The sequence below is a fragment of the Anser cygnoides genome, chromosome 3 (genome assembly GCF_040182565.1).
Source record: "Anser cygnoides isolate HZ-2024a breed goose chromosome 3, Taihu_goose_T2T_genome, whole genome shotgun sequence".
In the NCBI taxonomy this organism is placed as follows: domain Eukaryota; kingdom Metazoa; phylum Chordata; class Aves; order Anseriformes; family Anatidae; genus Anser; species Anser cygnoides.
Window position 1 is genome coordinate 39,766,317 of NC_089875.1, and position 19,538 is coordinate 39,785,854.

The following is a 19,538-nucleotide window of genomic DNA, read 5'->3' on the forward strand; positions in this document are numbered from 1 at the left end:
TCAGACCCAGATAACTACGAACTTTTTAATTTTGAAGCATTATTTCAATAGCTAGTGTTTATTTTTATTTTTTCTTATATATATGTAAGCATATATCTACACATATATATATGCTGGTCATCTGAAAATCTACATCCAATGGATTCTACCATTCCATGTACTTTGTACTTAATGGACAACACATTAAAAGAACTAATGCAGAAGTGATCTAGGAGCACCTAGGGATTTGCAAGGACTTTTTTTTTTTTTTTTTTTAATAATACAGGACTCTTCTTTTCTTATTTTCTACAAATCCAGAAGACAAATAAGAGTGAGTACTTTTGTCAGGTGCTATAGTTGAAAAACTACTTGGAAACCCTGAGTATATGATGTAATCTTCTGATGAGCAGTACATTGTCTAAAATTTATTTATTTCCTCACTAAATTTCTACCCTGTGCCTCACCAGATTTTTTCTGTTTTCATTTTATGCAGCAAAAATAAGATACACGCTCAATGTAAGACTTTCTTTTAAGGGCAGAAGGTAGAGATTTCTTCTTAATAATGTGTATCATTAATTTGGCCCAGCCATGTCTTACTATTGTTGTGAGACTTTTACCATGCAGCAGCTGGTTATAAAACAACCCATAATATGGTATTTTTGCACATGGTCTGTTTATGCACAAGTAATTCCCTTTTACTGATAAAGGCAAATAAAGAGTTATGCTTCTCCTAAAGCACATGCTGAGGTGCCACATTTCAGTTACTGGAAGTTTTGGAAGGAAGTCACGTGTTCTATTAATCCATCTCTTGGGTGCGGGGGATACGTGTATGGGGGAAATATAATTAATTTGAGAAAGGCGGCTGCTCCTACTGCTTTTGTAAACAGGAAAGACAGAAGACCAGTGATCAAGAAATAGACAAATACGTTTTAAAAGTAGGGTTCAGTTATCGATTACGTCATATTTGATGAATTTGAAAATATTGTAAATAAAGTTTATATTGATAAGAATGGTTACTTCAATGAGTGTTTTACTTTTCTGACCCATTGCATTACAGCACTAGTTTGTCATATAAAATTGCCACTGCAAGCCCATAATTTGTATTCAAGTAGGCATCTTGAAAGACATCAAAACTACCTCAACTACCAGTGTTTTTCTCAGTCCACAAGGAATCATATTCTCCTATCATCCCTCTTAACACCACTATTTGTGTTCAGAGGGAAAACACAAACAAACAAACAAACAACACAAAACAAGCAGGTGTTGTTTGCCAGGCCACATTTCTATGAAAATTCTATTGCTTCCATAGCTGACATATCTGATCTTCTTTTTTTTTTTTTTTTTTTTTTTTTTTAATAATCTGAACTAAGAAGCGATCTAAACTGAAATTTTTGTCTGATCCCAGTGAAGGCTGGCCCCCATCGGCGTTCTCAATGCACCTACCTTCCAATAAGAATGTGTGTGGGTCAGCAAACAAACTGAAGGCCTTCCTGTGGGGAAGACTGATGTTTCATCTGGCAAGGTATGTTAGGCCTGAAGCTTGGCTGAGCAAAAATTACAGCCATACATATTCAGGGACAAAAGCTCAGTTTGGAGACAGTACAGCTAACCTAGCACAGCTGGGGGTTACTTCAACTCTCTGACTACTACCAGCTACGGTTATAGGAAGGCAGGCTTCTACACCATTTTCGCACAACACACACTGGAAACAAAGATGCAAAAATAGGTGACTTCATAGTGTTAGCTTCAGTACCTGACATGACTTACTCGCCTGGTGTGTGACAAAAAAAAAAAAAAAAAGTTTTCACTTGCATAAGTTTATCTGTGGGCAAAAATAATGCTGCCAGTTGCTTTGTGAAGATGCAGCTGCTACAGCCACCTCAGAGGGCTGTGGGGAAGCAGCTTCCTCCTCTGCTGCTCCTCCTAGATGCATAAGCAAAGACCGCTAACTCAGACTCACTAGGGGAAAAAAAAATAATAAAAAAGCCAGTCTTAATAGAAACTACGTCCACAAAGGGGAAGGAGAGGGTAGTGTCACTGGTGAAACATCTGGAGTCTAAACAGCGGCTCAGCAGTTTCTACCTCTTCCTGAAGCACGGCGTAAAGCCGGACTGCCCCACACAGCGCTGGAAGCGCTCAGGAAAGCAGCTTCAGGGAGCCGAAACACACGGAACACTTCACGTTGGGGCAGCAGCCCCATCCCGGTCACGACCAGGCTGCTCACCGACAGGCAGGGCTGAGAAGGAGCCGCTGAGGGCCGCCCGGTGGCAGCACCTCAGGCCGGGCAAGGGCTCCGCCGCCTGAGGGCTCCCCCTCCGTGGGCGGGAAGGCGGAGAGGGCTCCTCCTCCTCCTCCTCCTGCCCTCGTTACCGGGCTGCCAGGGTGCTGGGGAGCTCAGAGGGGATGAGCCCCGCTGTGGCCGGGCCCCGGCAGCCCGTGAGCCATGCCCTGGGGGAACGGCTCGGTCGCCACCAGCCGCCTGGAGCCCCCCGCGGAGGAGCAGGAGGTGCCGGGCGAGCGGCCCCCCTTCAGCGCCGGCACCTACGAGCTGCTGGCGCTGCTCATCGCCACCATCGGCGTGCTGGGCTTGTGCAACAACTTGCTGGTACTGGTGCTCTACTACAAGTTCAAGCGGCTCCGCACGCCCACCAACCTCTTCCTCGTCAACATCAGCCTCAGCGACCTGCTGGTGTCCGTCTTCGGCGTGAGCCTCACCTTCATGTCCTGCCTGAGGAGCCGCTGGGTCTGGGACGCCGCCGGCTGCGTCTGGGACGGCTTCAGCAACAGCCTCTTCGGTGGGTGCTGCCTTTCCCTTCCCCTCCCCGCCTGTCACCAGCCGCCGCCCCCTTAGCCCCAACCGTCCCGTCCCTCAGCCCCAGCCCAGTCCGATGGAAGGACTTGGTACCAGCGGTTGTGTTTTCTGTGGGAAATACCTTAGCCTCTGAATAAGGAACGTGCACAGCTTCAGCAGTGGGACTGATAGGAAATTGATGCCTTACTCTAATAGTGCCCTTTTACAGCAGGAGGGGTGCAGCCTCCCCAGTGTTTGGACTTCTCTGTCTCTAAAATTATCCCAAACATGGCAGCACCTTGATTTTTTTTTTATCCCTCTGTGAAACTCAAGTATTATCCTTCAGTTGTAACAGAGTGCTATTTGCAGAATCACTGCTTCCTGTGAAAAAGGGATTTTTAGCACTGTAGGAGTACTTCCACTAGTTTCATCCAAACAAACCCACCAAAACAAACAAACAAACCAAACCACAACCCCCCCCCCCCCCCCCCCATAACATCTCTGTGTTCTTTTCTGAGATTCATACTTCACCTTTACAGAAGTAGGAAGTAGTCCAGCGGTGTATTTAACAGACACGCAGCCTGTTAAAAGGAATGTAGATATTCATTCATTTACTGATAGGGGGTGATGTAAATAACAGGATTGTGTTTATAATGGTGAATGCAAGTGCTAGTCAGGAACAAAAAGTTCATTTTAAAGTTCTCTTTCTAGCAGAGGTGTACAAATGAGAGGTGGATTACTGCATGTGCTCACACAATGTGTGTTCACTGAAAATTGGATTTATTAAGGTAAATTAATGTCTCTTGTAAGGATTGCAGCTTTCCTGCCTAATCTTTGTTTCATGTGACGCTCAAGTGTGCTTTTGTTCGGCTGCTGGGATGAAGGTGTGTGATTCCTCGTGATTCATTTGACTGCTGCTGCATAGAGTAGTAAAAATCTTGGATCTTGGGAGTCAGGGTGGATTCAGGCTGTAGTTAGACCTTTGTGCAGGCATTGGTATTGCATAATGATTTTAATGGTGCACAGCTCTTAGACATTTGTTTCCTAGTGTTAGGAGGGGAAATACTAGAGGACCCAGCTAACATAAGGCTGTCTATATCAGTCAGACCATTCAAATACTTGAGAAACTTGGGCATTTGCCATTTGGTTCAGCCAGGCAGTTGAACATTAAGCTTACACAGGAGAATTTAAGTATCTTTCAGTTACTATCTTTATCCCTTATGTGTTATACTTACAATTTTTGATGAAGGCATTTTGTATATAGATCAAAAAATAAGAGGTATAGTAAGGGTAATTGGGGGGAAAAAAAAAAACAAACAAACCATAATAATCATCTCTTATCTTCCAAAGATGGAATAAATAGAAATGATGAGATATAAATTGGAAAGCAAAATGCTTGATCATATGTGTCTTCTCGTTTTTGGTTTTTAGTGTCATATTTGGTCACTATAACTATATTTTATGTTGATGCTTTCCCGCATTGCTTTCTTATATAAAATTTATTTACAAAGAAAAGTAGGCAGACTCACGGGTCTTAATTACAGAATGATCCAAGTAGCATTTTGGTTTGCAAAACCACATCTTCCTGTGCTTGGTCATGTTATTTTCCTCTCACACAGTGTGCTTCAGTGAGAAGAATTTTTTATGATGTATTAGAAAAGCACGTTTGTGTGTGGAGTCTTTCCCATGGAAGTGGAGAGTAAATGCACCACTTAAATTCAGGTGTCAGATATTTCTGAGTTGGTTCAGCTGCCATGTAAAGTAATAGAAAATATTTCACTTGGATATTATAATTCGTCAGTAGCACAATAAAGTTACTTCTAGTCTTAACGTTTCCTTTAATACATACCAATGCTTCCATATTCTCAGCTGGAAATACAAAGATTGCTCTTTTCTGATTGTGAAGATATGTAGTTCGCCAGCTAACTGAGTAGGAGAGCAGAGGCATGTCAATACTGAAAAAACAATGATGCCCTGCAGGTAGCATCACATTTCTCTGTTTATCATCTGGACTACTGCCACCACAGCTTCTATTTTCAATATTTAATATGTCTATGAGGAGAGCAATGCCTTGAAGGTGTTTTCTTTTGTGGTGGTGGTGGTGAAGAGACTGATTGGGGATTTCATTCAGAGTAACCAGGTATTATAAATACACTTCTCTTGAATATAAAAGCGCAAGTCAGCTATTTTCTTGGAGTAAGGGTTGACGGAGGGAAAGGTAAGGTAATGAAGTCTTGTATGCGTAGTAACTAGTAATGATTATTAAAGTGTAACTCTCTTTTGAGAACTTTTGGCAATAAACAGTACACTCACTGATTGGAAAACATGAAATCAACAGTTTTAAATTGACATTTAAAAGTAATGGCTTCACTAACTAAGCAAGATAGTTGCAGCTTTGTAGCTTTCAACTTCAGTAAACCAGAGTGACCTAATAAAGACGTTTCTAGAAGAATGGGGGGGTAGTTCTGTTACCATGACTGTGAAGTCCATTAAATCATAATAACAAATACCGTGAAGTTACTTCACTGATGTAGGTATTTGTCTGCTGGGTTTGGACACAGTCCAGCTACATCACGTGGAATGACCAAAGCCTGTTTATTTACTGTAAAGTGATTATATTCTTGTGCTTGAGCTTGTACTTTGTTGTATGAACTTTTCTGTACACTTCCAGTCCAAAGGCTGTTCAGTTTTGATTTTATTTTTCTTGGGAGAGCAGCCGATATTCTAAGCTGTCTTCTGTGGTTGATATAATAGAATAGTTCAGTGGGAAGGGACCTATGAAGATTGGGTCCACTGCCTGACCTCTTTAGGGCTAACCAAAAGTTAAAGGGCATTGCTCAAATACCTCTTGAACACTGATAAGCATGGGCCATCAACCGCTTTGCTGGAAAACCTCTTCTAGTGTTTGACCACCCTCACAGTGAAGAAATTTTTCCTGAAGTCCATTCTGAAGCTCCCCTGGTGCAGCTTTGTGCTGTTCCTGTGCATCCTGTCATTGTTGACCAGGGAGCAGAGATCAGCACCTCCCTCTGCGTATCCCCTCCTTTGGAGGCTGCAGTGAGACTGCCTCTTGGCCTTCTTTTTTCAAGCTAGACAAACCAAGTATCCTCAGCCTCTGCTCATAGGACGTGCCTTCCAGAAATAGTTGTATAGTTTATAGATGATCTATAAATGACAGCTTGAAGGAAAGCTTTTGAATTTGAGAGGTATAAGGTTGAAGAGCACCACCCCTTCTACTCATATATTGCAGCTTATGCTAAGAACTTGATATCCTGACCCTGGCCTACCTCTGCGTTTGGCTACTTCTCGTGACAAAAGTATTTGTGTCATGAACTCAAAGAGCCTCCATGTGGAAGATGAATGGAAACAATTTTAAATAGTGGCATTATATTCGCCATTGACTTTATAGTGCTTCGGTCTTGAGCAAGATAGGTTTGCAGTGATTTAAGCTACAATTTTCCCTAATAGTGAACAAGTTTATGACACATGATTAAAACTACTTTAAAACAATTGTGACTTTCATTTTAAACTCAGGGATATTTCTCAACAAGTTTTGAAAATCACATTCTTTCCAATTACTGTAGCTAATAACACAGATTCAGAATTCACTTTGAAAATTGTGATCATGCAGCTGTATTTATAATTTTTACATGTGTTCTTATAGGTGGAGTATGTGCTTAAAATGAACTGGTAACATCTGCGTTTTCAGAAGTCTTTGTTATGTCATGATGACAACTTTTTTCCAAAAAAAAAAAAAAAATTCACAGCAAAGAGAGCTCTCTCTACACTTCTCCTAGGAATTTTGTGTCAGGTAATCTGAATATTTCATTTGCAAAAGCGCTTCTCATTTTACCAGTCAGTCTAGCTGATTGCAGGCACTTGAGATCCAGAACTTATGCACTGTAAGCAAATTTGCATGTTTCAAAGCTTTTCAGTTGAGAAGAAAGTAATAGAACTTCAGATTGATTGTCTGTCTAGGGATAAACAGCTATTTTTATGTTCCTTGCGATTGTCTACATTTGCATTACCGTAACATTATAATTAGGCAAGCCCATGTAGCGATTTCTGCTTCTTGTTGTGCAGATTGGGGCTTACTGTTGGTGCTACTGCTAGATGTTTTTTTTCTGGGACTTGAACTTCGATTTAGGCTTTACAGTGTACAGATGCTGGGGACAGAGTGGAGACAATCTGCTTGCCAGAGTGCAAAACTGTCATCATTTTGACTGCTGAATTTTCCTTGTCACACAAAGAACAGCCTCAATTTTTATTTTCTCATTAGATTCAGAAGTCAAGCTGTAGTGTAGGTGCTGATATCCTCACAATAGAGGCCACAAAAAGAGCTTCCATGTGCCACTGCAGAGCCGTTCTCAGCACTCCATGTACTAGTGTGGGGAAAATGGCAGAGATCAAATGAGTACTGACAAGTTTAAGTTTGGATAGCATGGTTGTATGTCTTGGACAGTAATCCCATCTAGTTTAGCTTACTGAGTTCTGATTTTTAACAGTTGCACTGTCCCGATGGAATAAAATAGTTACTTCAGTTAAATGATGTATTAAAGCTGTGAGGGTCACCTTTCCATAGAGTTGTGCAGTCAACTCTGTGCCGGTCCCCCTGAGCCTGCCAACCCTTCTTTACATAAAACCTTATAACTCTTTTCCTGTCTGTAGTAGTCAACCAAGCTGCAAGTAGTAGAGATCTGGGTAATCCCTAAATCTGATTTAGTTACACAACTCATACCTAGTAGGTTTTCTGTTATCATTGAGAGTGTAGGTTTTGGGTATAAGAGCTAGAGAAGACGCTTGACAGTTAAATACACCCAAATGTCTCTCTTAACAGAGAAGTTTACCTGAAGTAACTATTTAGTTCACCTTTTCCTGAAGTAACTATTTGTTTAATTATAGAGTAACACACTAGGGGTGTAATAATCTTTATGTGCATTTGCTGTCCTTTCACAGACAAATAAGACTTTAAAATGACAGTGACTGTTGCAGAACTTGATGTGTGCAAGAGAAGTGTGCATCCACAGGTTTATCTAAGGCTCCTTCTACATGCTGTGAAAGACTGATACCCTGTACCCCCATCTCACATTACCAATACACGTTATATGCACTGATTTAATATCACTAAAAGCATTTTCTATTGCTCGGCAGGCAGTTTTAGGGTCTTGCATTACAGACAGCTGGAGACTTGATCAGCATGCTTTCAGCTTTAGCAATTTGTTTGAAGTGAATTAATCACTTACAGTGTTGAACATGGAGGAGGTGATTAATTCTACGCTGTTTTCATAGTAGAGGTGTATATAAAATATACTTGGAAATCTGTTCTGTTCAGGAGAAGTGATTTTTTTCACCTATCTGGATTAGACCGTGGATGCTAAAATTAGCTGAAAAATAAGCAATGATACATAGTTGTCACCGAAAATATACTCTAAAACTTAATTGCTGATTTCAAATAGACTTGGTTATATATTAAGTAATACAAAACAGAGTGTAGTAATGCCTTGTCTTGCCATGGACAATACGTTGTTTCAACTGAATAGATGGTATTTAGCTGTTCAGTTGTGAAGGAGATGAGGAGGGCTTGCAAAAGAGGGGCTTTCTCCTCTGATAAGATATGCAAAATAGTTATTCAGCACTTAGATGCAGGTCAAGTCTTAACTGATATGAAAAATAATATGCTCTTTGACAGAAGCCTTGGTCTGTCTCAAAAGTGAATCTTCTTTGCTGTACTATGGAATCACAGAATGCTACCAATTCCACTCCCCCTCCCATAGGCAGGGACACCTCCCACCAGACCAGGCTGCCCAAAGCCTCATCCAACATGGCCTTTAACACCTCCAGGGATGGGGCATCCACAGCTTCTCTAGTTAACCTATTCCAGGGCTTCACCACCATCTGAGTGAAGAATTTCTTCCTTGTATCTAATCTAAATCTACCCCTTTTTGGTTTAAACACATTAATCCTTGTCCTATCACTATGCTCCCTGACAAAGAGTCCATTTTCTATAGAATCATAGAAAATATTGTAGTTGCTTTGCAGAGTTGCTCAGTCGTCAGGAATGTGTATCTGATATCCACTCTGTCTGCATCACAAGCCATGTTTTGGTGAGCAGCATGGCAAACAGAATCCAAGTAAGTTATATATTGCAGGGAGAAGGCAGGAGCAACTGTGGGTGTTGTTAGATGAAACTAACACATCTGTTTCTGAAGAGTGTTGCGATATTGCTTTCTAATTAAGGTTTATAAACTCAGAATACACACGCACTGTATGGGATGATACACTGCAGCTGTGTTTTTCACTCTTCTCCATGATGACCTACACTGTGTAGCTTAAAGTATTTCATGATGTATCAAGAATAATATCACTTCTGGAAAAACCCAGGGTACAGAAGAAATAGGAAGTTACATGTGAGATGTGATGAAACCTACACCAAGTGCAGTATTTCAGCAGGAAAACAATAAAACTGGCAAAAAAAAAAAAAAGAGGTTCTGTGGATTTTTTTTTTTTAATAAGAAATAGCATACCATCCATTTCTAATACTCAGTGGCTTGCTACTGGAGAAGAGTACAAACTGCAACATAGAAATTGTATGCTACTGGCTTAAACAAGAGTACGCTTCTGTTCTGCTTTGTTTAACTTACACAATCTAAATGAGAATGACCCTACTCATGTGGATGCAATTGCCCAGGCTTAAATCAGAGTTTAAATAGCATCTATAGTTCCTTAACACAGTGCTTATATTCAGTGCTTGAGGAAAGGAGTATTCTGAGATGAAAATCTGTGGATCAGACAAGTATTATCTATAAGTATTGGTCAGTCCAGTCTTTCAGAAAGAGTTTGAAAGTCTCTGATTTACTAATAAATTAAATCAATCTTCAGGGTCTTGGGCCTTAGTCTTGAATCGTACTACCTAGATCTCAAGAATAGATGGCTTCAGGTAAAAACATTTTGAAATGCGTATTTTTGTTACAGGAGTCAAAGTAATGAATTCTCATGTATGGCTCCTTTGATTGAAGAAAAAAAAAAAGTGCAGGTTTGCATACCAGGGGCTAATATGCAAATAATAACCATAATGGCTTTCTGTAACACTTTGTTTTTTTAATCAGCACATAGTTCATCATATTAAAATGTGTAACTCATCCTGGATGAAATCTACATAATTTCCAGAAAAGCTGCTTAGAAAAGAAAAAAATATGTAAAATTCAGTGTGTTCCTCTGTACTGGGCCACAAAATTTGATTTGTATATGGAAAATGAATGGAGCCTTGCATGTATGTAGATCTTACAAAAGGTGGCTGGAAGCAGTGCAAGAAAACAGATGATGTGTGTATATCCCAGGCTAAAAAAGGCAAGGTTCTTCTAGGTGAGAACTGCCACTGTTGATTCCAATCAAAGTATGGCATTACATAAAGCACTGTGTTTCTGTGGGGACAACACAAGAAGCCTTGCATCTCTGTGCTCTTGACAAATCCCTGCCAGGATTTGGCTTAACTTGAGGAACACCTTTAAATTCAGTGGTTACAACAGACACTGTAGCCTGCTGTTTACCAGCCAACCAAAATTGATTGAAAGTTCACATATTTTGATTTTCTGATGGGGAAGAAAGGAAGATGGATGGAGTCCTCTTTAACTTGAATAGCTTGAAACCAAAGATTTGTGGTTGCTTCATAGGGGCTGTTTTAGACTAATTTATTGACAGGACTGACAGCAGAATGTGGCATGTAGAAGTAGTGACAGGTATCTCAATCAGAGTAATGAAACTTGAAGCAGCTAATACATATCTTTGGAGAAATGGGCTGTTTTTTCACTTCTTTAATAGTAAATGTGACCCGAAATCCTTTGTGGTCATGGATTTGTCTTTCAGTTTGATTTTTGAGTATCCAAAGAAAAATCAGTAGGTGTTTTTGCTGCTGCCATGTATTTATACCCTTTCCCACTAAAATGTGTAATATGCAAGATATTAATTGGCAGCAAGACTGAAACAAAAATAACAAAGGTGGGAAATATAGAAGATGAACCAGGTATGTGTGTGTAACTGTGGAGACATGAAAGGGGTATCTCTGAAAACAGATTTCAGAGAATCTTTGAGAAAATGAGAAATGTTCTACTTGCATGAGATTTTTTTTTTCCCTGTGTGTGCCTATTCTAGGTAGAGCTGCATAGAGTTTCTTTCTTTCCTGCATTATCGGCTGAAAATTTTAGGAGTCAGCTGACAGCTCCTGCTGTTCCACTTGAGTATTGTTCCATTCAAACTGCCAGCTCAGCACTAGGGGGGCATTGTGGCATCTGGAGTGACACGTTATATATCTGAAGAATATTCCATTTATTTGACATGTAAAATTCCCTGGATCTAGCCTTGCGAAGAAATCATCCATACTAGAGTGTTGCATATGAAAGAGGATTTGCATAGACTTTCACTAGCCAATGTAAAGCCAAATACCAGATGCATGCAGCCATTCACAAGATAATATTGAAGACAACATACAACGACTTCTCCCTGTCCCCCAAGCCCCAGGAAACCTCAACCTCACAGAATATAGAGTCTCATAAATTGCTTATGATACATTCAATACAAAGGATAATTTCCACAGTGTCACCAGGTACGTGCTTGCCAGCCTCTGTCGTTCAGCATATGGGTAGTTAAAGGACGTTTACCTTCTACCTGTTCTTTAGTGTTCAGCTCCTGGAATCTTTCTGAAACTTGACAGCTAGTTTCAAGAAAGAGAAGTCAATATTAAGAGTTAGTCAATGCTTGGGGAGGGGGGAGGGAGACAGGACGACAAAACAAAACCAAACCCCTGTGTTTTGCTATGGGATCCACAACAAGGTTATTTTTTCACTCACATTAGAAAAGTTGTTTTCAACCCTTTGCTTGTCTGTAGAGGGAAATTGCGGCTGGTAATACAAGTTTAAACCTTGATTTTACTCCTATTTTAATCTGAATTAGATGAGATTAGCATTCTGGATTTATTTATTTATTTACAGTAGAACCTAACTTTTAAGTCTCCTTTCAATTTTGGATCTGAATATAGAAGAAAAGAAATTATAGTAGAGAAATTAATGAGATACCACTACTGCTCAAATTTGCCTGAAAGTTTAGTGAGTAGAAAGGTACAGAAATTAAGGCCATGTTTTCTCAGATTTAGAAATGAATCTGTCATCCAAACTGTATTATGATTTTTATGGTGTCCTGCTTATTGTTTGAAAATTAAGGTGGCTACAGGTATGTGTTACTCCTAACTGTTTTAAACTATAGGTTATGCCGAGAAGGCTTAATGACCACAGAAGAAGCAAAGAGTCTTTAATGCCCAGCATAGATATCCCATCAGATCCGTTAAATCGACTGTTAATAGATGGTTCAACCAGTTCAGCATCATATTTAACATATATTTATTATCAGGATGAATTTAATAGTCTTCTCTGAACTGCAAATAACTGATGCTTTTTATTGCTTTGTATACAATCCTACATTTAAGTCCTTTAACTTTGATCTTCCACCCACTCCCTTCATCCTTCCTGACATGAGGTTATAGTGTTAATGCTGGGCAAAGACACAGAACTGTGAAGAGGCCTTAAAGAATGATTGCTTAGGATGTAAAATAAATGTTCTAGTATATCAATCTTTTTAAAAGAAGGAATCATTCACATTAGAAAGGCCATTAAAAGACAGTGAAGTGGAGCCTAATATAGAAAAAGATTCAGAAAGAAATAATTCTGAAAGATTTGAGTTAAGATCTAAAGAGGAGAATGGATGAAGTCCTTAGGTACAGAGGCCCCATTAATGTTTATTATTAATTTTGCTTGAGTGAAGGCTGCAGGATTCACTTATGAACTCTTTGCAGTCAAACATAATAAACTTCATTCGGCCTCTCTAGAGCTCATTTGACATTTGTTGGGAAAAACCTGGGTGTATAACAACGAAATAAACACTACATATAACAAAATATGAATGCAAAGGTAAAGTTTTATATATCTGTTTCTAGTTTTTAGCTTTGTATCTAAAACCACCAGCTAGTAATCTTGCAGAACAAAACCCCATCAAATCTAGAGGATTAGCTTTTATAGAAGTTGTTTTGATATAACAGCTTTGGCTTCAAGGGCAAGCAGATATGTGTGCACGTGGCAAGCTTATTTGGTAGTTATTATTGATTCCCAAACTGTTTCCTCTAAAGATGAAAAGTGTTTGATTTAAGACTGACTACTAGACTTCTGCAAATAAGTCTGTCAGGGATAGGAGTTTATTAGAAGCAGGTATGAAAACTTCAAGAAAATGAGCTCTTAAATCTATTTGGGGATGCTTTCAAATGAATGTTTTCTTATTGAGCCCTTTGAACTATGTAACTAGATAGTTCTTGTGAAAAAGCTCTTTTTTACTTCATTAACACTATGACTTTGTGTGCATATATATATACACATATAACAATTATTCTTTAGCTGCATCTTAGATGTCATTTTTTTCTAATCTTGCTAGTGGCATTAATAGGCACATAGAATAAATTTGATTGATTGAATCTTGCATTACAACAGGAAAAAAGTAACTAACTTAAAGTAAGTTCAAAAGGATGTGCATCTTCTTCATTTGTTAATTATAACTGTGAGCTGTAAAATTCCAGAAGTATTGCATAGGTTGCTGAATATATCACAACTGCTGCTTGAAATCATCCTTTGACATGAAAGCTAAAATCTCCAATTGAATTAAATTTCACCTACTGAAATGTATAAATTCTCCCTTCCCCACTTCAATTTAATTATAATTTGCTCATTTGAGAAGTTTCCCATCTGCAGGATAAGTGCAGCAGAGGTGCAGGCAGTTACCTAAGAAAGATACAGGTAACTCACTGAAGATTTTTTGTGTTGTGTAGAAATTTGGTTGTAACTCAAAAGTTTTATTAGTATATGGAAAACACTGTACACTGTCAAAGTGCATGTTGAGCATGGACCATGGCAGGTCAGGCTTGAACAGATATTTTTAAGATTTCTGCCACTGTATTATGTTTGCATCACTAAGTGTGGAGGTGGCAAGCACATCCCAGCCCTTGGTACTTAGAGCTGTATGAGGCCCTTGGGCATTTTTCTGCTTTTACAGCTTTGCAGCTTCATAATGGAATGTGTTGCCACAAAGTGCACACCCAAATAGCTGGAATTCCCAATAGGTAAGAAACTGAAATAGCATACAAGGTTTCCAGTCTTCGCTCCAGATTATTCACAGGTATAAAACCTGGTTCATTTCCCATTTTAATGGTTTATCCATGAGGCTATTTTAGAATTTCTTGAGCTAATCAATGCTTCTTTCTCAAAGATGTTGCTGAAATTGTCAAACATGCTTTGGATACACATTGATGCAGAATGGAAAAGATGTATAACGAAATGACAAAAATGCATCACTTCCCTGTTAATCAAGAAAGCTTTCTGAACTTATGAACTTAAAAATAAATAAATTAAAAATCCTCTGATAGTTGCAGGACAAAGCAGCTTTCTTACAGATATCTTAAAGCATAACCTTCTGTGAGATACTCAGTTAGTAGTAGTATGCTGATTTTGTGGATTAACATAGTGACACAGAGGTTAAGCGTTTCCCTAGATTTTGTTATTCTTAGTTGTCTTCCTAAAATTCATGTTGCTGGTGCTCAAATTGTTAATTTGTATTCCTTAATGCTTATGCTTTTTCAAAGTGAGATGAGACATTTGTGATATCTTTTGAAGGTTTCTGACTGCTAAAATGGTTATTTTCTTTCCAGCAGCAAGATCTGCACATTTAACCTTCTCCCACCTGTATAAATGAGTACTGTGATTAATATGAATGTACTTGAAAAAATGAAACACCGTGGGAATCTGTGATAAATACCCATGCTGCTTATTAGATAAAATGTATACAGACACAAGTATTTGTACACAGAGTGCTGTAAAACCCTTTTGTGTTCAGGTTGTGTTGTTTAAAAGGCTGCATGTATGAGCTTGAAGTCTGGATCTTAACAGAGATTTCAGTTGACTGGCATATGCTTGATGGGCAGATATTGTTCTTGATTATTAAATTTCACAGACCATTGAAACTGAAATCCTTATGTCCTACTCAGGACAGAATTACCTTGACTTCATTAAAGTGTCTGGATAGAATAAAGCTGAGAGCTGAAAATAACAGCATTTCTGTCTTGACACAGTAAGTGTGTAGTGTGGTTGAGGTGGACAGAAAAGGAAGAGAATGCAGAAATAATTGAAATGAGGACTATGATATTTTTATGGTAGCAGAGAGATAGGAAAGGACACTCAAACGGATCTCTTCCAGAGAGGACTCCTTTAGCTATGTAACACTTTGCTTTATCAGTTGTTTTTTTTGTCCCTTTTTTTTTTTTTTGAACAGAAAGACTTGCATGAAATCTTGATAGAAGTTAGAATTTTCTTGAAGGCTTTCCTTGACTTCAGTCTCAGCTCTGAATTCTCTAGATTCATAATAGATTGTTATTGTTTATTATCACATTTTTATATGGCAGCTTTTTCTTAAAAGAAAGGAAGGAAAAAAAAATCACCAGAACCAAACAAAAAACCTTGGAGCACAATCCGTCACTTACTGAAGTAACATTTAGGAAAAAGTATTAGTTCAGTCGTCCTTTTTGTTTGTCCTACTTTCTGTCCACCATACACCATGGGGCAGATTGTAATACCCTACTCTGAGTAGTTCTGAAATTAGTAGTACTGTTTGAGTTAGTAGATAATGATTACTGAGGTGTCACCTAAAAAGCTTATTGGTGTTACTCATAATATGAGCTAGCTAATTTTGAGTTAAATGTTTCCTTTGCTACCAGGTTATCAAGAGGACGTCAGTCCATTTTACAATGTGAATGATTTAATTGCTTTTCTTTACTTTTCTTACAGGAATTGTTTCAATTATGACTCTCACTGTTCTCGCCTATGAACGCTACATTCGAGTAGTCCATGCAAAAGTGATTGACTTCTCCTGGTCTTGGCGGGCTATCACATACATCTGGCTCTATTCATTGGCCTGGACTGGAGCACCTCTTTTGGGCTGGAACAGATACACACTGGAAATTCATGGATTAGGTTGCTCAGTGGACTGGAAGTCAAAAGACCCCAATGACACCTCCTTTGTGCTCTTTTTTTTCCTTGGCTGTCTGGTTGTACCTGTTGTGATCATGGCCTATTGCTATGGACATATTCTATATGCAGTAAGAATGGTAAGTTGATGGATAAGACTTCTTTTAATGAAATATTTTCAGTTAGAAATGCTGGTACCACATATTAAACTTGGATCAGAGCCTAAATTTGCACTCTCACTTCCTGTTCAAACTTCAGGACCTTAATATTCAGCCATGTCAGGGACCACTAGAAAAGGTGTACGGTTGAAGGAGAACCAGCCTAGAGCTACCAAGATTTATTTGTTGAGTAGTTTGTGAGTTACAGGTGAGTTACAAATCAAAGGCAGATTAGGGAACTGTTCCTGCCCACTGATGGACAGTAGATCCTTCCTTAAAACAGAAGGGAAAAAATCTTTGGTCGCAGTTCTTATTATTAAATAAATCTCTCTCTCCTCTTCATTGCTCTTGAGAGGATAACCCTGTAAAACTCTTCCAAGAGGAGACTAAGCTCTGTTAAACCAGTTTTCCATGTTCAGGCAACCCATTTTAGTTCAGGCTGGATCTTCAGGGTCAGGAATTGATAATGTTTCATATTCTGTGGATGATTAGTCTGACAGACCCATTCAAGTTTGTGGTCAACAGTATCAGCACAACTGACAGCTCTTGCCAAGGACATTCACGTACATGTCCCATCATTTCTGCATTTTATCAGATTGACACAGATGACATTGGGAACCTGCTGCCTAGTATTCTGATTAAAGTAGAAATTTTATAACTTCAGGGTAACAAACTAAGTGGCAGAGCAGTATAGAGAAATCTATTTATCAAATTGTCATCAGCTATCTTCAGAGGGAAGAAACAAATTTACAGGATTGTCTAAGTTTTCAGACTAAGGACCGCTAAATGTAATCTGAACTTGCTTATGTTAATGGATGAAGGCAAGCTAGTTTTCTAAAGTTTTTACATTATTTAATGTATACAATAAGTCTGGGAAGCATGATGCAAACTTGCAGAAGAACTGTAGTTGATAAAATGAGTGTGTAACATCTGTACCTAAAACTGTTAGTGAATTAGTTATTTGTAAATTAAAGTAGAAGTATTCAATGCTTTTACTTTACCATTTTCCTTTTTCTTCTATAGCTTCGCTGTGTGGAAGATTTTCAGACTGTTCAAGTGATCAGACTTCTAAAATACGAAAAGAAGGTGGCGAAGATGTGTTTCTTAATGATCTCTACTTTCCTTATTTGTTGGATGCCCTATGCAGTGGTCTCCCTTCTAGTAACATATGGCTATGGCAACCTTGTAACTCCAACAGTAGCTATCATCCCATCTTTCTTTGCCAAGTCAAGCACTGCTTATAATCCAGTCATCTATATTTTCATGAGTAGAAAGGTAGGTACATGAAAAATTTTCTTATTTGAATAATCAGTATCCTATGCCACAGTTGTGGAGTTTATATCTGATTTACTTTTATCTGTAATGACCAGATTTTTTGATTTGAACAGCAAGGATAAATAGCCAAAAATCTAGTAAATTAAAAACACAGACTGTGCTTAAAGTAGTAGCTTATGAAAAATTGTATTTTAGATGTCTGAATTATACAGATGAGCATTCATATGAAACGGAGGGGAAGGAGCATTAAACTGTAAGCATCTGTTTTTGACAATTTACCCCCAAAACGGGCTACACCTAGAAAATCCTATCTGAATCACTCCCTTACCACAGTAGAAGTCCATAAGACAAAATTCAGAACATCCGATGTTTGTTTTCAGGAAAAAAAGACCATTGCTTCTCTGACACTTCCATTATGGTAACACAAAGATTGAACAACTCAACATAGTGTTTCAAATATGTATGCTCACAAAAACATGAGAGACTGCCTGTTTACAATTTGACATCAGGGTTTTGCAAAGCGAGTATTAAGTGGGGCGTTTCAATAATGTTAAAATACCAGGAAATGAGAACATTATCTGTATTCCAGTACTGCTTAAGCCTAGAAAACTTTTAGGAACACACATTCCTACTGTATTACTTCTCAGGGGCTCAACCATGAAAAACATTGAACCCTGAATGCAAAAGTAAGTATTCAGTTGGTACCTGGAAGAAAGACTGGGGGGGGGAGGGGAAGACTCTGAAATTTTGTTTAATCTCAAATAGTGACAAAAAAGTTATAACTTTTTATGAATTTAAAAGCTTTTAAGTTTACAGTATTAAAAAGGTAATTTTAAAGTAGAAAAGTGAAACACTTTTCTTAAAATGTTTCTATTAATTCTTTAAATAAACATTTTACAAAATCTGATAGACTGTCTTGGATCATTTCAGTCTTGATGAATTTGCAATTTTGGTGAAAAAATATATTACACCAATAACATTTCTCAGAGCTTTATTTTACTCAAAGCCAGAATTTCCCATGGATGACAGTCAAGTGCATTTTGGAGATAAATTTTACATGGTTAAGAAGGTGTATTTATCTATGAGAAAAATAACTTTCCATCTACTTTTGTAGTCTTCATTATGAAAAGCAGACTGCTGATTTAATGGTGGAAACCGGCTTATTTCGCTGCTTTACAGAGCAGAGAAAGAGTGAAAGTGTTTGGAGTTATCAGTAACTTGTAAAAGATGTGGAACTAGGTAATTTACTTCTTTCTGTAAATCATCAGTACTATAAAGATAACCACTGAATGTAGCTGAGCAGAGCTGGTGAATTTGTTTAGACATTAAAATAGCTTCACTATAAACCAGAATGTTAACTGGAAATGTAACTTCACACTGTAAACATCTGAAATCAAGGGTATATATTTAAAGATATCTGGAATTTAAGTATAGTAGAATCACTTGACAAAGGGTTAAAAAGAAACAAAACAAATGATTGCTAGAAGGACTTCCCTGGGTTTTCATTACCTTTAGCTTATTATAGAGGTGGAATTTTCTGTGACTTCCTTCACTGGTGTGCAATTACCAGGGAACAGCCAGGGCCAGCCAGCAGTCCAGAGACAAGGCAGACAAGGCAGTGGGTCCAATCAGCCCGATGGATGGCCAGGCAAAGCCATAGCTGCAGTGCAGCTCAGGCCAGGACCAAGGGCAAAGCTGAGCATCAGTGCTGCTCCTGAGTGGAGGCAGGAGGCCCACAGTGTTGCATCTCACAGCTCTTCCCACACTGCTCTTTTCACGGCGGGCTGATTCAGTGTTACACAGCTGCATGGTATCAGAGCCAGGCCTGGATATGGAGAGCTAAACCCTGGAGGTGGAGAGGGAGGAAAGGGGCTGCAGAACCTCAGAGCCTCGCTTAGGACCCCAGCAACAGTCATGCTTCAAAAGAATATTTTCAACTGAGTCATTTTAATATGGTGGCTCTGACTTTGTACCTGGATGTCAGATTGATTAGTTTAATCTGAAAAAGATTTTGTAGGTTCTGATGCCAGGAAGCAAATCAAACCAATACCAGGCACAATGCCAGTAAAGTCATAGGCACAAAGAGAATGATTCAGCTAAACATATTGGAGATGCATCATGAAGTGCTTTTCACTCACCTCTAATTCCAGATTAAGACCAAAGTGATAAGATTTTTGCTCATCTTCTGGGTTATTTTAGGAATAATAAACCAATTCTTCCCTATTATATCCTTCATATATCTGACCTATGCTAACATGCTTGTGCCTTCTCACATCCATGCTGCTC

General features: G+C 38.7%; 2 protein-coding genes across 6 annotated transcripts in view; one reads left to right on the forward strand and one right to left on the reverse strand.

Moving 5' to 3' along the window:
• The window catches only part of WDR64 (WD repeat domain 64), an 82,924-nt gene extending 80,745 nt beyond the window's left edge, over positions 1-2,179 (reverse strand). Inside the window, 2 exon segments of the mRNA XM_066993182.1 lie at positions 1,788-1,902; positions 2,062-2,179. Of these exon segments, the coding sequence (XP_066849283.1) occupies positions 1,788-1,902; positions 2,062-2,179 (233 nt within the window).
• Positions 1,558-19,538, forward strand: part of OPN3 (opsin 3) — a 34,425-nt gene continuing 16,444 nt past the window's right edge. For all 5 annotated transcript variants that reach the window (XR_010830255.1, XR_010830257.1, XR_007169426.2 and 2 more), the window contains exons 1-3: positions 1,558-2,774; positions 15,640-15,959; positions 17,001-17,252. Coding sequence is in view for 1 of the 5 variants with exons in the window: in XM_013201344.3 (XP_013056798.3) it covers positions 2,423-2,774; positions 15,640-15,959; positions 17,001-17,252 (924 nt within the window). In the remaining 4 variants the exon portion in view is untranslated. The remainder of the gene's footprint in view (positions 2,775-15,639; positions 15,960-17,000; positions 17,253-19,538) is intronic.